The 17515-nt window shown below is 27.0% G+C and overlaps 2 protein-coding genes across 3 annotated transcripts; one reads left to right on the top strand and one right to left on the bottom strand.

Annotated features, from left to right (window-relative positions):
• Positions 1-464: 464 nt before the first annotated feature.
• On the bottom strand, positions 465-6051 carry LOC132950582 (U3 small nucleolar RNA-associated protein 15 homolog). Of its 2 annotated transcripts, XM_061022096.1 has the most exons (10): positions 5812-6051; positions 5587-5746; positions 5428-5520; positions 5177-5361; positions 4983-5109; positions 3899-4079; positions 3551-3768; positions 2314-2609; positions 1941-2074; positions 465-1478 (listed from the first exon to the last, which is right to left on the bottom strand). In XM_061022096.1, exons 2-10 carry the CDS (start codon positions 5674-5676, stop codon positions 1270-1272), a joined length of 1533 nt encoding a protein of 510 aa, XP_060878079.1. In that variant the 5' UTR covers positions 5677-5746; positions 5812-6051; the 3' UTR covers positions 465-1269. The 2 variants fall into 2 exon arrangements, with proteins under 2 accessions (XP_060878079.1, XP_060878078.1); XM_061022095.1 differs by having other exon boundaries at positions 5587-6051.
• A 5771-nt stretch (positions 6052-11822) lies between these two features.
• LOC132949917 (peroxisome assembly protein 12-A) lies at positions 11823-16511 on the top strand. Its single transcript, XM_061021039.1, has 7 exons — positions 11823-12354; positions 12420-12528; positions 12600-12781; positions 13169-13350; positions 13788-13935; positions 14240-14331; positions 15979-16511. Exons 1-7 carry the CDS (start codon positions 12235-12237, stop codon positions 16094-16096), a joined length of 951 nt encoding a protein of 316 aa, XP_060877022.1. The 5' UTR covers positions 11823-12234; the 3' UTR covers positions 16097-16511.
• The last annotated feature ends 1004 nt before the right edge of the window (positions 16512-17515 follow it).

Raw genomic sequence — 17515 nt, 5'->3', positions numbered from 1 at the left:
ACTATCCTTATACCATATACCAGGAGATACCCCCCCCCCCCAAGTATCAACTGGCAACTAGATTTACTTTCCTATTAGGAAAGATACTGTAGAAGAAAATCTAATCACTTTTACTTAAAAGGGAAGACGGACAGAAAAAAAATAATAAAAAACCACATCATTGTAAAATCAATACATTCTTCGCTCTGCTCAGAATCTAAAATGTAATGTTTTTTTAATGACTTATATGATGTACCTACTAAATCTAAAATTATATATAGCTTATATTTTGGTAAAACCATATTTAAGGATTATTATTTATTATCCGTAGTACAAACATTTTAATATATTCACCTACGGGTGTATAGTTTATATAGCTAATAAATAATAACCAATAAGTAATAATAAAAAATTACATAATATTTTATTTTATTATTTTAACATATATAATTTAAAAATTGTATTATGTTATATTAATATCAAATTATAATAATAATAGCCAGCAGTTATTCAAATTTTAAAAAAGTCCCATCAAAAATAAATATGGGATAAACAAGTTTTATTTTTTCTTTCAGCCATGTAATTTATAGATACTGGCATACTGAAAATATTTGGTATACACAAATTTAGATGAGACACTGTAATATGCCTCAATCTGTTTAGGGTGAGGGTGGGTAAAAACTACTGACCCGGTAATAAATTGCTACAATAGATGTAAAATCATGAGTGACATGGTGCATTAAAATAATTGTTATGCTTTATGATTAAATAATAAATACTTCCTATAACGAGGTATAGTCTCTACTCTTTTGACTCGTTCAGTATAACAAGTGACAAATATTTGCCGAGTATATAAGTCATGTGGGACCAATTTATGATATCGATATCAATAATAACATTCAACACTAATCACAATAACAATAATGAAGAATTTAATATGTCTAATTAAATGCTAATTCCTATTAATAAAAATTGTAAGTCTTTAGAAAAAAATCAATGTTTTATAGTATCTTTTTAATGTATTGAATATTTTTTGATGAAAAAGTTTAATAATATACTCAATCATGGGCTAATAATGTATCGCAATACAAAATACTCGAGACTTTCCATAAATGTAAAATAGACCAGTTAAAAATCTATTATTTTCAGTTGTATAAAGTACTTTAAGTACTTAATCAAAAATATTATTAGAATTTCAAACTGTAAGTTGGTGTATATATTTGTCTGAAGTAAAATTAGCTGTATTTAATTTATTGATAAAATTAAAATACAAATAAAAACCACTTAAAGTTAATTGTTAACAACAATTTTATTATCAAGTTTTGTGGTCTGAGAAACATCAGGTAATACTTCAGAACTAATAAGTAACATTTTAACTAACCCATCAATAGCTAACAATCTCTTAGTTAGTAATATTTCATTTTCAACAACAGTATGTAATTTTGTCAGCAGTGCACGAACTTCAAGGGTGCAAGTATCAAATGAATCCCAATAACAATCTGGAACATAACAATAATAATTTACATGAATACAATTTTTTAAATTAAATTAAATTAATTTATAAGTGTTTAAAATATATGCAAAAAATATAAAAAAGGTGATTAAGCATTGATGTGCATTAGGTGTAGTGGGTCATTGTAATGGATGTGTAAATTTAAATTCAATAATATAAAATCATTGTATAGAAAAAGTAGAAAAATGATTTTAAGTGAAGACTTTTTTCTTAAACTTTATTTAAAGGTTTCTAGTACTTTTTACTGTTACTTAATTTCTTGAAAAAAGCGTATATCCACAATTTTTTTTACAGCAATACTTCACTAATTGTGATATATTGTATTAATTTGCCTTACTAAACAAAATACAACCACCACTGCCACTAAATATTATAAATTGTTTTTGTATTTAACTTAATGATATGTATACGTATCAAAAATGTGATTAACAAAACATAATGTACTCACCAATAACTGTTGAAGCAACATGTGTCAATGTTTTAGATAATTTTCTAACTCCAATATATCGAACAATAAAATTTAATAAAAATGCTAATTGTTTTGAATTTCTACCAGATATTGCATGCTCTAAGCCATTTCTCCTGAAAATAAAAAATAAATATTTATTTAAAATATAATAATTATTAATTGATAATCACTCCACACAATTAATTAAAAAGTGAATTGTTTAATATAAAATATAAATTCAAGAAGGGCTTTTCAAAATAAATAAACAAGCTATGTATTTAAACATAAATATTAATAGTAAATTAGTTGATTGAGTTTTAAATATAAACCAAATTGATACTAATAAAAGTAGTGAAATAATTTACATATTTACCTGCATAATTCATCAAACACATAAACTGTTATATGGGGTTTCTTGAATGCAACCGCATGAACCAAAACTAAATCTAATGCTTGCCTATAATTAAATTTCCTTAAAGCGGTATCAAATTTGCTCATCTGATCAGGTTGCATCATTGGGACACTCATATCAATACCATCGGATTGGACAATTGCTGCAGCTCTAGCATGCCTCTTTTTATTTTCATTGTTATGTTTCACTGATGTGTCACGTTTAGTTATGTTCACAATTCCATCCACAGTTCCAGCTACAATTGTTTTGTCATCTCTCTAAAATATATACACAAAATTCAAATAATATTTTGTTAACTAACTATCAAGTTTATAAAATGATTTTCATAGATATATGGAAAATATCTGTTTTATTATTTACAAAAAGGAAATGTTGAGATGGAAAAATACATGATAAATTGTATAAATTTATAAAAATGATTGAAACAATTAATAATCATAACAGATAAGTAATAGAAATTAGAAATATTGTTTTGTGGTTGGCTATTCGATTCAATGATCTACAGTAATTAAGAATTCAACTTCTATAAAAAAAATAGTTAGTATCTAACAAAAGGTTAGTTAAAATAAGTCTAAAGTTCAATATCAATAAATATGAATCAAATTAACCTTTACTTATATTTACTATAAATAAAGAAATATTTCTGACAGCCAAATTGGGAATGGTTAGAATTTACAAAATTATAATGAACTAATTATAATTTACTATTTAGTATTGTCAAATTTCATAAATTAGTTTAGGTTCAATAGGAAAATTTTGATATGAAATCACTTATCAGTAATCGTCAAATGCTGTTGTTGCCATTATCAATTATAGGTGTCCCACTCTTTTGCTCACCATACACATCCCTCACGTTCTTCTAGAAATGCTAAATGTCAAAGATGAATCATTTGAATAGTTATGATAATTGCATTTTCTTTTTTACAACTTTAAATCAAACAAAAGTTCACATTTCACAATTGAACAATTATTTTAATGGAACTTCTGTTTTAAAAAAAAATACCACTAAACAAGTGGAACAATATTTAAAAACTATGAGAATTTGTCATCACAATTTAATAAAAAAAATTGGGGATCCCAGGAGTCAGATAACTGTTATTAGTCGCAAGGAAAAATTACTTTTGATTAAACCTTAGTTACAGTATAGTGGAAAAGTTAAATTCAATTCATATTCTATTTAACAAGGTGAGATACTAACACTTATATCAATACTAAGTACTGCACTTGGATACGTAATATCATGTGACAGTTGGAATGTTGATACGTTGTAAATCTTAACATGTTTGTCCAATGAGGCAGTTACTATGGATGTACCTTGCTTAGCTAAGCATAACGCAGTTACAGTCTTATGGTTTTGAGTGAGTTTAGCCAACAATTTACCAGCTAAAACATCCCATATACGAACCTCAGTACCACCTAAAACATATTTAATAATAAATATCAAAATAAATAAAACTTTATTTATAACTTCCAACCTTTAACTTATTTCAAACATTAATAAAAGAAAATACCATACATGTTAAATAAATAAAAATGTGTATATTACCAGCAGATATAAGTAAGCTGCCAGAAGGTAAAAATATTAAGCTTTCTACAGGTGACTCGTGGTCAACTGACATAGTTACTGATTTAGTTCTTGAATCGAACATATTAATTTGTTTGTCATAGCCACCAGAAACAACTATATTTTCAGAAACTGGAGAAACACATCCTGCTCTAATATAGTCCTAAAGAAAAAAAATACAATTACATTTTATTGACAACATTATGACAACCTTTATTTGTTAATGAAATATATTAATTTGTTACCATACATTTTTGGCATGTTAATTACTTTTACTGGAATAAAATGTCTACTGTATCAAATATTGAGAGTTAAATATAATATATATTATATATATATATATTTATTTTTTAGTTAAATTGATGTACCATGCCTATTAAAACTTTAACATGATTTAATTAGACATTATAATTGATCTACCTACATCATAATATAATTAATCATGTTTTATTATTACTTCAAAAGGGAATAAAACTTTTAAGATAAATCAAAAATTAATGGTAGGAAGGAATATTAAATTAATTTATTATAAATGTGAATACTACATACTTTTCTATAATCAGTGAAGATTAAGTTTAGTGGATTCTTATTTCCTCCTGCACAATATGTTTATTATACCTTAGAATAATTCTGATGTGGCACAGTACAATTGTTAGGAAAGTAACTTATAGAAAAATAATCAGTACTTTTTTGTTATTGCGATTTCAAACATAGTACATAATACATACCCAGCGAGGTTACTTGCTCGGACAATTTAAATCGAAAACATACCTTGACTTGTAATTTAAAACCACTTTAGGTAGGTCTCGAGAGGTAAAGTTAAGTTACTCAGAGACCTATCCAAAAGATTTTGAATAACAAGTTAAGGGATGTTTTCGAATTAAATTCTCCAAGTGAGCTAGTGAACAACCCGGTCTATTTATGTACTAATACTATTGTTGGTAGTCACGATAACCCAAAAGTACCAAATATTCAATAATATTTAGTTTTTAATTATGGCCTTTGGATACCATGCAAACATTTAATTTTAGAAATCTAAATATAAAAAAAAGTTTGTAATAATTACTTTATGATATCCTTCATAATGTCCACTGATTTGTTGACTACTTATATCCCATAATGAAACAGTTTTGTCATCTGAAAAGCTTGCAATATGATGTCCGTCTCTTGTGAAATATGTACGGTGAACAGCACTAAACCAATAAAATTGAACTTTAAAAAATAAACAAAAAAAATGTTAGAATAATAAAATATACTAACGCTTTATGCCCTCTGAACTGTCTCAACATAGACTTTGTATTAACTTCAAATAATCTCACAACAGATTCCTCGCCACCAGCACATAATAACTGGCCATCTGAACGAAATGTTGCACCATAGGCAGCTTCTTTAAATTTATTAAGGTTTTTAGTTACTACTTTTGTAACAGGGTTATAAACTTGGACCTAAAAATAAATTACATTATTTAAATGTTAACTTTAAATTGATAATTTATTGAAAGAAATACTGACTCGAGCAGAACATGAAATTGCAAAATGATAAGGTGCACGTCGTGAAAAATGTACATAGTCTATGGGACCAAATTCTTTGACCAATACAGGGCTCTAAAAATTAATTAAAATCAATAAAATATAAAAACGTGTTTAAACATTTAATAGATAAGTACTTACAGCAAGTTTTTTCCAATAAGAGTCTTCGACAGTATATAACTCACTGGGACGAGCAAACGGTTTCACAAATGATTTTTTAAATGAAGTCATTATTTTTCAATAGTATATACTTTCATACTATTAAATTATTTATATAATTATTACAATATTATATGTAAGACTAAAAAATAGTAAAGACTATAAAGAATAATAATTATTAAAACAACAAAAGTATGAACGTCTTACGTCCATGGATCATGAATCATAATAAAGAATTAACGTCGAAGTTCGAACACGCTTAACATGTGAAATTGCGAACGTAGAATATGAACTGCAGACTACTGGTCAACCTACTGAATACCTAGAGTTAATTTTAATAATTTATGGTATTATTTATAGTCAATAGTACTATTGCTATTTGCTACAGTTTACTGTCAGTATTTTGAAAATTTAATCACAGAATAAGTATACGAAATTTCATAACATATTCTGTGATTTAATATTATCAAAATTAAATTATTGTCAGTATGAATTGTAACCTTAAAATATATCTCATTGTTTTGTCAGTGTAGCCAAAAAATGTTGTCATGTTTTTTTTGTAAGCATTATTATGGTTTTGTGATTATAGATAAAATAAATTGTTTTATATAGAACGTACATCGCGCAAACGAATTGTATTGTCCGGCGTATTATATAGGCAAAATAGGTACATTACTGCGCCAGTGTTCAACATTGTCCAAAATACATCTTAACTCACCAAAAATATCCACACTTCGTTCACTGAGAGAAAGTCATATCCGCCTTGGAGACTAAATTTTGTGATGGTAAGAAACAAAATCTCGGGGAAAAAAAGTCTCGAGGGAGAAAAGTCTTGGTGGTAAAAAGTCTGTTTTCTAAAGATAATATCTAATAATTATGTAATCATATAATAGGTAACTACTAAATACAAAACAGATAAAACAAAAATAATAGCTAATAATAATAAAATTATAAAAAAAAATATCTCATTCAATCTTAGTCTATAATATTATTAAAATATTATACATTTATATATCACTAAGTTAGATGACTTGTCAGGAACATTTATACAGAATAAGAAAAAAATATATTGCATAATTTTAAAAATCCTAGTTATACTAATTGTATATAAATTGTTATCGCTGTCACTTTTAAAAATTATTTTAATAATTTTATGAACTTTTTTTGCCCTGAGACTTTTTTGAACGCATCGCAAAAGTTTGAAAAATACTGCATTGATTCATAATTTTTTTGAGTTACATATTTTTTAAACGAGAAGCATTGTAATTAACATAGTTATTAATCGACAAAGTTTGAAATGTTATTTGTTTAAATATGCATTGATTATAATTGTTATGCTTTAAAAATTATACTAGGTTGAAATAACATTGATGGTAAACGATACATTTTTTAATTAACATGATCGTGAATCGACAAAGTTTGAAATCGTATTTGTCCAAATATAAATTGAATATAATCGTCATCATATATAGGCGCAAATAAAGATTCAAACTTTTGTGTTTTGTGTATCAAGTCTAATACAAAAATGAAGATTCAAATAAAACTAGTTTTATGAAAATGATAATTCGTATAAATGGAAAATATTAACTATTCTAGTTATTGATCATTCAAATTTTTGCTGGTCTTCCACTTTTTTTCCCCGAGACTTTTTTTCCATTCCCCAAATGTTGTACACAGTACAACGTCAACATGTACATAATAATATGAGTATAATAAATGTATTGTTGGCTAGTAACGTAACGAAAGTAACGCGTTTCTTTCAACGGGAATTTATACCCAAAATCTGTTTTCGAGAAAATCGATTTTGGTTTTGGGTGCAACTTTAAAACAAATGACCGTAGGTACATGACATTTTGACTGAATGTTTATATTAGCATTTTCTATACACCATACAATTTTGAAAATATTTTGACTCTTTTTGATCTGTTTATGGACATTGTCAGTTTTCAATATTTTTAGTTTTTTTTTCTATACATATCAATAAAATTGTATTTGTTGGGTAAAAAAGCGTGAAAATTTAATGCAAGGCTCCTGATATATTGTTACAATAGCAATTAAAAAACATTGAAAATACATAGGCACAATTTTTTTTATAAGCAATTAAAGTTCAAATTTTGACAAAAATGATCAAATTTAATAATTATTTTGTAGTTAAAAATTTATAAAATGTTCAACTTTTATAGCTAAGGATTGAAAATTTAAAACAAGGTTCCACGTAAATACTGTAGGTTATATATAAATTACTTTATTCACAATAATATCATCAAATATACTTGGTAATATCATAGGCTGACTGACTGTTTTCGCTCAGAATTGTTTTTCTTATACAATTGTATTATATCATTGAACTCGTAACCTACTGTACAGCAGAGCGACATCCACTTACCCACCTTTTTTTTAATTTTTATAAGAAATATACAATCTATACCCTGAAGCACAATAAGAATATGCCATTTCCTGTCTACCAATCCTCCATTTGAGAGAGATGATTTTGAACATAAGTGGAAGCTAAAACAGTGTCTGCGCTAGTTGATATTATTGCTTTGTCATCTGCATAGTCCGCCACTAAGGTATTTGGTATAGTAGGTTGGTCCAAAGTATAAATATTGAACATAACTGGGTTGAGAATTCTTCCTTGCGGGATGCTGGCTCTAATACTTGCTATACTAGAATAGGTCTTCAAGATAAGATTTAATGAGAATGTAATAAGTTGGGGGTATACATTTCTTAAGTTTAAATAGCAGTTTAAATAGCATTTCCAACGCAAAAGTAATCGCATCAACAACCCTGTGAACTTGATGAATGGTAGAATGCTTGATGCGAAAACCAAACTGGTTGTCCGGTAATATATTATTTGTATTGATAAAAGGAAGAATGCGTTTGAGTAAGAGTCTTTCTAAAACTTTGGCAAAAAAAAGGAGCAAGCTAATCGGTCTGTAAAAAGATAGAGATTCGAGGGGTTTGCCTTGCTTTGGAATTAGTATAATTGTAGAAAACTAGGATGGACTGGTTGGAAGCCACGGATTGAATTAGATTTGTGAGACTATTTACGGCTGAATTAAATCGATATCGTTATTCGATTTTAATTTTACATTTAGTTTGATTCCCTGATTAACTAGATCATGGAATTTAAAACGGTCAGTGAAGGTATTATATATTTATTAGTACAATTAATTAGTACTATTTTTTATTAGTCATAACTCATAAGTAATTACTATAATACTATTGTTATGTGAATATGTATTAACTGTACATATTTTTTTTGCACATATTTTTCAAATTATTCCTTTTTACTATAGGTAATGTATTTCTATAAAAAGTTACATTATTGCCTATAGAATGATAATTGCCAAAAAATTTTAAAAAAATATTTATTTTTTTGTAACAAGATAGTAATGAGTTACTTTTCTATTTGAAAAGTAAAGTAATTTTATTTGAGTAACGAGTAAAGTAACATAATTATATTTATCTCTAAGTAACAAGTAAAGTAACTTTTTAAAAGTAACTTACCCAACACTGAATTTATAAATTAATATGTGTATGCAGAATGTCTATTAAAATGTATACATCCCCCCCTTGAAAAAAATCCTACATACTCGCTACTGCTTGCACAAATCCAAATCGCGTCGTACCACTCCTCAACTACTAAAAACCACACAACTTGGTTCCAGTCGTATGCTCGAAGTAACCACATTCTCTTAGCGAAACTGGTATAAACGTATAGTTATAAATGTTTGATAAATATTATATTCAATATTTTATGCACAATCAAATACTAGAATATCTGAGCACAACGAAAATCGATAAAACAACAAGGTGTTAGTTCATCAAAAATGTTTAAAACAAAACAAGGTGTACAAAAAATTATTATAGTAATTCAAAAATACTATTAAAGTGTCAAACAAAGCAGAAAATAGACGACTTTTTTATGTTTAATAGGTTGTATTGTAATAAACTAGACGTATTCACATTATTTGTCACCTGTTAAGAATAACTATTAAGATACTATGTGTAGGGGATTCAGTGGTGGATTTACGTGGGGAGGAGGGTTCCTCCGGGTACTGCAGGACCCCTCAGACACCATAAATATTTAGATTATATTTATATTATATGTATACATAGTAGTATAATATATTAATATAAGGTTAATTATATACCTATTTCAAATATACTGAAATAATATATTGTTAAATATTTATTTTTAATTTTTCAACAATTAATCGTTTATAAAAATGAAAATAATAGGTTAGGTTAGGTTAGGTTATCCATCAATTTATAAACTGCGTTCCAAGTGCAAAATTACTTAACGCAGACTCGTGGGGAGCTTTGCCCCCACACCTCCCTTAACAAATTCCTAATTTTTACTTTATTCTATTCTACATTTTCAAATATAATATATTTAACTATAATATGTGCCTATATAACATGTAAGTGAATATGGATTTATATTTTATATTCAACTTATTTTTCGAAATGTATATTGATAAAAATAATACTTAGGTACATATTTCGGTAGGAAATAAAAAATTATAATTATCAGTGATCATATCTTAGTAATTATAATTTGTGCTTCAGATGCATACCTATGTCAATTGTGAACACTAGTCCACAGATATTTTGAAATACAATAGTTTATTGTAGGTACATAATATCTGCGAACTACTAAACTAGGCAAAGAACAAGAGTGATATAATATAAACAAACTATAATAAAAAAAATTAGCATGGTATTATAGTAGGAAGTCTAAAAAAGTGGTATTCAAATGGTGGGTCGCGTGATCTATAAAAATGGGTCGTGACAGGATTTTTTTGTTAAAAAAAAAATAAGTTTATAAAATTATAAATTATGAATTCGAATAAGTTATGAATGAATTGAAGAACCATATTTTACAGTAGATATAATGACAGTTAAAATGTCTACTGACATAGTGACATAGAAAATCAATAAAATTAGCTTACTTGTGATCCCTAACTTGTTTAGTGGAACTTTTTGGAAATGTTTTGGGCACACTTATGCATGGGAAATTACGCAAAACTATAGCAGCCAGAGTCTTTTTTCTTTCATGGCCTACAAAGTTGACACGAGTCGTGAAAATATTGTTACAAAAACTGAAAAACAGTGGATCGCGAGTCAAAAAGAATGAACACTAGTCAAAACCATTGAAAAGATGAAAAATATCTTTAAACTAAAAAATTTAAAATTCATTAGGTATGTTTATGTTTAACAACAATTTAGATCCACTCCACATTTTTATAAAAATGATTTTAGGCATTAGTTTGTACCATTCCCCCCTCCTCCGTCCAAGTAAAAAAAAAATAGTTGGGGTACGCAAAATAAAAATAGTAGAGGAGGAGCGTCCCTCTGCGCACCCCCCAATTCGAGCACTGATAGGTACCTTTGAAATATATGTTATTTTTAGGCTCCCCCCCCCAGAAAAATGTTGAAATCCACCACTTAGGGGATTAACTATTTGAACGCCGTGGTAAAACTATTATACTAGAGTACTAGACCCAAATAAACTTTTTTTCGTATCAAATAATTTAGTTACATTCAACACATTCAGTGGGCTAGTGTTATCAATAACCTACTCAATGAGGACACCTGTACGTTATTCTGTTCCTGTACTATAAGGCAGGGGTGGCCAATCTTTTTCCATATTGCGCCAAATAAAAAAATTGAGAAAGTATTTATTATAATTAATAGTATAAGGCAACATATAACTAAATTATACACCCTAGGGTGACTTTCCCAGTTTTATAGACTGGAAGTTAAACCAAAAAAAGGTGGATACCGCCCTACTGTACAGTATGTTACAACTTACATATGGGCCAGTGGGCCACTGTAAATTGTAATGGATGGTGTTAAATTTGAATTCAATTATATATCATTGTATACGAAAAACGAATCTGAGCGGAGACGGTCTGTGGTCTGTGAATCAGCTCCCAGTGCCCCCCCCCCCCCCCCTGACTACGGCATTGGTCCACAGAATAAATTTAATGAAACTTATTCTAATATTCTGTGATATATATAGGATGTGTCAATGATCAGAAATTCAGAACAGGGGAATTATAATCACAAACAGAATAGTTATTATGGAGGGAAAGAGCTGCAGCTGACGATGACTAGAATTGATAATAACGGTAATGATAAGCAGTTACATATTGTTGATATTGTGGGCCGCGTGAAATACTGAAATGTGAATCGTGATTGTGATTTGTGATGAACTCTGTACTCTGTAGTGTATTTCAAAATTTAATAATTTTCTTAACTATAATAATAATAATTAACATATTTTATAGCAAGTAATTTAACTTTTAAGCAGCATATTTGAATATTTCTGTTCGATGATTTAATACAACAATTATATAACTTATAACAATTGAAAATAGATTTACAAATTTAAACTTTAGTGAACTGTTATCCATTAGTAAATCATTAAATTGATTATTAAGAATATTATTTCAGTTTCTGTTGTAGGATGAATATTCTAATTTTAATTATTTGGTAAATCAAGAATACTATTTACCCTAGAATAGTTGTTACTCTAAAAATTGATTTTTATAATGATTTGTTAATGATAAATAAACAAAATTATTTGGGAAAATATTTGAACAGTAAAATATTTTCGTAATGGCTGAAAAAGCCGCTCATCATACAACAACTATTATAAGTCGACCTTCAATTTTTGAAGTAATCGCACAAGAAAATCTATCGTCAACAATTTATCCAGCATTAAAAAAAATTGTTCATGTGAGTTCTATTTATGTCTTAAAGAATCATATACCTAATCACATTTTACTTTAATATTTGTATAGTATATTACTAATAAAAATCCTGGTAAATTGGAATGGCTAGACAAATATTTTGATGAAGTATTTCTAGCACTTAATACTGTATGTCAGTATCAATATTTAAAGAAATATGGTAAGAAAATCCTTTATAACGGTAACACAATATTATTCTTAAGTTTTAAATTATTATACTGTGTGTTTTAGGAGGAACATTCTCTGAAAACTTTTATGATTTAACTAGAGTTTCTAGTATAACCAATTCTAAACCTGACATTAATCAGTTGTATTTGGGCTTAGCTTTAGTGGTTTGTGTACCTTATCTACGAAACAAATGCGATATGTATATCGATAAATTACAAATGAAGTATAAATTGCAGCTAAAACATGTAATCAAATATTATTTATTTATATAATTAATTTAATTGGATCTTTAGTCTTGAGTCTTAACTGACTGTTGCACAACAAAAACTGGTCGGCAAAGTATGGTTCTTAACTTGAATAGAATATATAGATTGTTATTTTAATTATGTAAATATTGGATAACATAACATGTAGGTATAATGTATCTTGTTAAAATTAAAAATTAATTTTTTAATTTTTAATTACACTTCACATTATTAACAATAGTTTTATAGTTATAATATTAATATTATTAGTATTTTTTACAAGTCAGGAAATGTTAATGATTTAATATAATTTATAGGTATGTGATACTGTGATAGTTTATTGAATCATTTATATCTTATACTAATACATATATTTTTATTTTTTAGAAAGTATTTATAACATTAAATAAAATTGTGCATACATGTTGGGAAGCATTACGTTTAACATACTATATAAAATATATTAATGGATCCAGTCAATCACATTCGCCTTTATTAACTATGGCAGGAATGGTATTAACTTATAAGAATATTGAATCTTCAAATAATGAATCGCTTGCTCAATTAAGGTAAATTAAATAGGAACTTAATATTTTGATAAGTACGACAAATAAAAATGAGTTTCTATACTTTGTCTCATATAAGAGTAACCGGAAGCCATAACCGATTTTTGTCTAGATCTCAGACCCAACCTGAGAGGTAATTGAGAATGATTTTTGTTATCAGCTTTTGTTTCCTATGATTGGTTGCAGCCAGGAAAAATCACTCTACCATTTTTGTTTTTACCTTAGAAAGTTAGAAAACACAAGTTAGGTGGTTGTTCAGTTGTTGGAATAAAAAAGTAACGTTCTCAATAGTGTAACAATTACGCGTTAAACACAGGCAGTATCATTGTTGCCACCGCAAAATATATGAGACAAAGTATATTTACAGTTTAATATTATTTTTTATTTTCTTGTATTTTACATGTTATGTGCATTTTGATAATAAATTTACTAATTTTCAGTATCAAAGAATCAATTAAAAATTATTTATTGTATGGATTATCTCATTCCTTGGAGTTAGGTGCATTTTTTATGCAGTTTTTAAATTGGTGGCACTCTGAAAATTTACAATCAAAATTTATTGCCTATCCTATACCTAATCCTCCGAAGGTATGTTTAACAATAATCTAATTTATTACTATGCTTATGAAATAAACAACATGGTACACATTTTGTAAAAATTCGGTTTTGGTTTGGTTCCTCGCAAGTTATTTATCTACCCATATTATCTATATATTGACTTATGGTATGCACGACATGTGCCTACTAAAACTATCTGACCATCATAAGGTTACGATCATACCATGTTGTTTATATCATGGCTATACTTCATAGACCTATTGATATAGGTTAATAGGCCTATGTTATACTTTGTGTTGAATTAATAATAATTATATTAAATAAAAAATTACAGGAAAATGATATGTATATTTCAGTCAGAAACACTAATAAGTGTCCTATATGTGAAAATGAAAGAAAAATGCCAACTGCACTTACTGTATCTGGGTATGCTATTGTAATATTTTTTATTTGAATACATTTTAATACAGGGCATATGAAAAATTCAGTTACCGAGTCCGTTAGGACCCAAAAAAATTTTTTTTAAGTGTTTACTGGTTGTAGGGACTTATATAATTAGTGGTAATTGATTACCGGTTACCAACATTTTCTCTAAAAATGTTAGTTTTACTTTAATTTACACAAAACAAATATTCACTTTATAAAATGATTCAGGACAATCTAAACCTAACCTAAGGCTATATTTTGTCATTTGAAGCTATGATAAATTTAAATTAAATTAGTAAATTATCCATAACCATCATTTGAAAAATAGTTTATGGAAAAGTGTTAATCAAGCGGCGTCAATTACAATAAAATAAATAATAATTATCTAATATGTTTTATAATAATATAATATGTATGTACCAATGAATTATACTTAGTATATCTACGATTGGTGCTTATTACTTATTATCGCGGCTACAGACAGTATACCATCTTTAATCATACTTATTATTACATGACATTTATTATCTTGTAAATAAAACTATTAATAAAAAAAAAGAATACAATTTCCAAAAAAAAAAAATATAAAATTATTATATCACGTTAATTTTTAGATTTATCGGTTTTGTTGAATTGACCAGTTTTTTTTTAAAAAAGGTTACCGTTACACATTAATTCTTAAATGAACTTGATGGTTAAAGGTAGTTGTTAATCGTTTCTCAAATTCTTAATATTATTATGAACTATAATTAATTCTAGTAATCAAGGTTGGGCAAGATTCTAAAAAAAAAGTATCATGATACATGATATTTTTATATTTCCAATTTAATTTTGATTTTAACATAAAACGTCTATACACAATATACTATACTGTCTATACATAAATACTTATATATTGTTATGTGTATAGTTGGTTATGGAATATTTGGTTGAATATTAATATATAAATTAAATTAATTATGGTCTTATTGACTTATGGTTAGTTTTTAAATTAAATGTTATTTTTATAAATAAAATATTGATTTTTTAAAAATTTAGTTTCTGAATGATTTTTCATATTGTAACCAAAAAATATAAAAAGTATATATATACAGTTTTCTTTTAAGAATATTTTGAGTTAAAATTTGGACAAAATTAGATGTTTAAACAAAGTATAATTTGTTGTAATTAAAAATATGATTTGTAAAACTGATAGAATTTATTTGCTCAGATTCATTTTTTTGTATACAGTAATTTTATATCATTTAATTTAAATGTATCACATCCATTATACTATTATAGTGGCCTACACGGGTACCTAATGTACATAAAAGCTGTACTGCCCACCTTTTAAACAATACTAAATAATTTAGGCACATTTATAGTATATTTAGTAGATATTTACACTTAACATAAAATAATATTAGATTCATTATAAATAAACATTAATAAAATAATAATTTATCAATTTTACTTACTACCAATACAATATGTGTACCACCATATTGCCTTCTGCATACCACAGTTACAGCTGCTCTATAGTATAGCCAAGGTATTGGTAATATTTATTTGTTCATTGACAAATTATAATTTATTGTACCATTTTTTCAATTATTTTTTAATGTTGTTTTATGATTTTTGTCTTACATTTTAAATTGTTATGCTTAGGTTTGTATACTGTTACAAGTGCTTACATAAACATCTCGTGGGAGTAAATTCTAGATGTCCAGTTACTAAATTACCAGCATCAACGCAGGATATGATAAGAATTTATACAGATAATTAATTATTGAACATAACATAATAATTATAAGTGAATGGTAATTGGTTAATTATTTTATTTGAAATTTGCTTTGTTTATCAAATAAACATTAATATTTTAATGTTTTGAACTGCTATATAACATAGGGGTCAAAGTATTCAATATACTTTCATACCAAATCATTCAAATCGGAACTAACTTAAACTCAATGTTGGGTAGTTACATAATGCAAACTACTTAATGTAGAAATTACTTTTGCAGTCATTTTATTATGTTTTATTTAAATTAATGCAATTGTAACAAAATTACTTTTTAAATGTAATGTCTATGAAGTAACTTAATATTTTTACTTTATTAAAATAAGTTATGAATGTAGAATATATGACAAAACCTAGGGACTAGGGTATTTGAGAAAAATAAAAAAAATAAATGTAATTTATTACGATTCCGAAAATTTTAGATAATAATCTAGAATAATATTATTGAAGATCCTAGGAATTAATACTTGTACATTTTATACATTTATAACATTAAGTCATCAACAATATACAACATCAATGTTATACCTATATACTCTGTTCTTCAGAGGTGCCCTTATAATCAGCCCTCTACACGGCTAATTCATACAGAAATTGTGGACGCTGCGTTGTGATAACATCCCAGAGTCCTACACTTCTGGATATAGAACAGTATTAAAAAACATTCTTACTCAAGTTTGGTTATAACTTACTACCACACTACACTACTCCTTCAAATTGGGACTCAATAATTGCTTATATAGTTGTATGGTTCCTTACCTAACCGTGATGGGGCATATTGAAAATTTCAACATTTGCTTCTCAATTTGTCCATCTCTATCACACCATAGATCTCAACTAAATATCATCCACTCTTGGTATCAACTTCTCTCTTATTAATACGTTTTCGGCCATTTATATAATTATAATTAAACATATCACACTTACTACATATCAAATTTTTGTTCGCTAGTTTTAATAGGGTACTGTCAGTTTTGAATTTTGATATTAAAGTGAATTGACCTATTATCAAACTTTTAGGTAATAACATTATCTGTGTTCTCTCTCGTTGGTTTTTTACGATATTTTAATTTTAAAGTGAGTTATGAGTATGTAAAATATTATTTGAAAATACTCATAATTTACTTAAAATTAAAAATATTGTAAAAAACCAACGAGAGAACACAAATAATGTTGTTACCTAAAGTTTTTGTAATAGGTCAATTCACTCTAAACTGACAGCACCCTATTGAAACTAATGAAGCCCTATTGAAGCCTCTTTTGCTCTTGTCCAAATTCCTTAAATCCAAAGCTCTCTCTAAGCAAAGTTAAATTACCTAACACTGCCTAAACCACAGATTATAACTACACTGCCTAAACTATGCTTAAACCGATTCAATGTTAACAATAAAATGTAACGCACTTT

This window comes from Metopolophium dirhodum, chromosome 8 (assembly GCF_019925205.1).
Source record: "Metopolophium dirhodum isolate CAU chromosome 8, ASM1992520v1, whole genome shotgun sequence".
NCBI lineage: Eukaryota > Metazoa > Arthropoda > Insecta > Hemiptera > Aphididae > Metopolophium > Metopolophium dirhodum.
The sequence above is the reverse complement of the archived record's forward strand: the minus strand, read 5'-3'. Positions and strand labels throughout refer to the sequence as shown.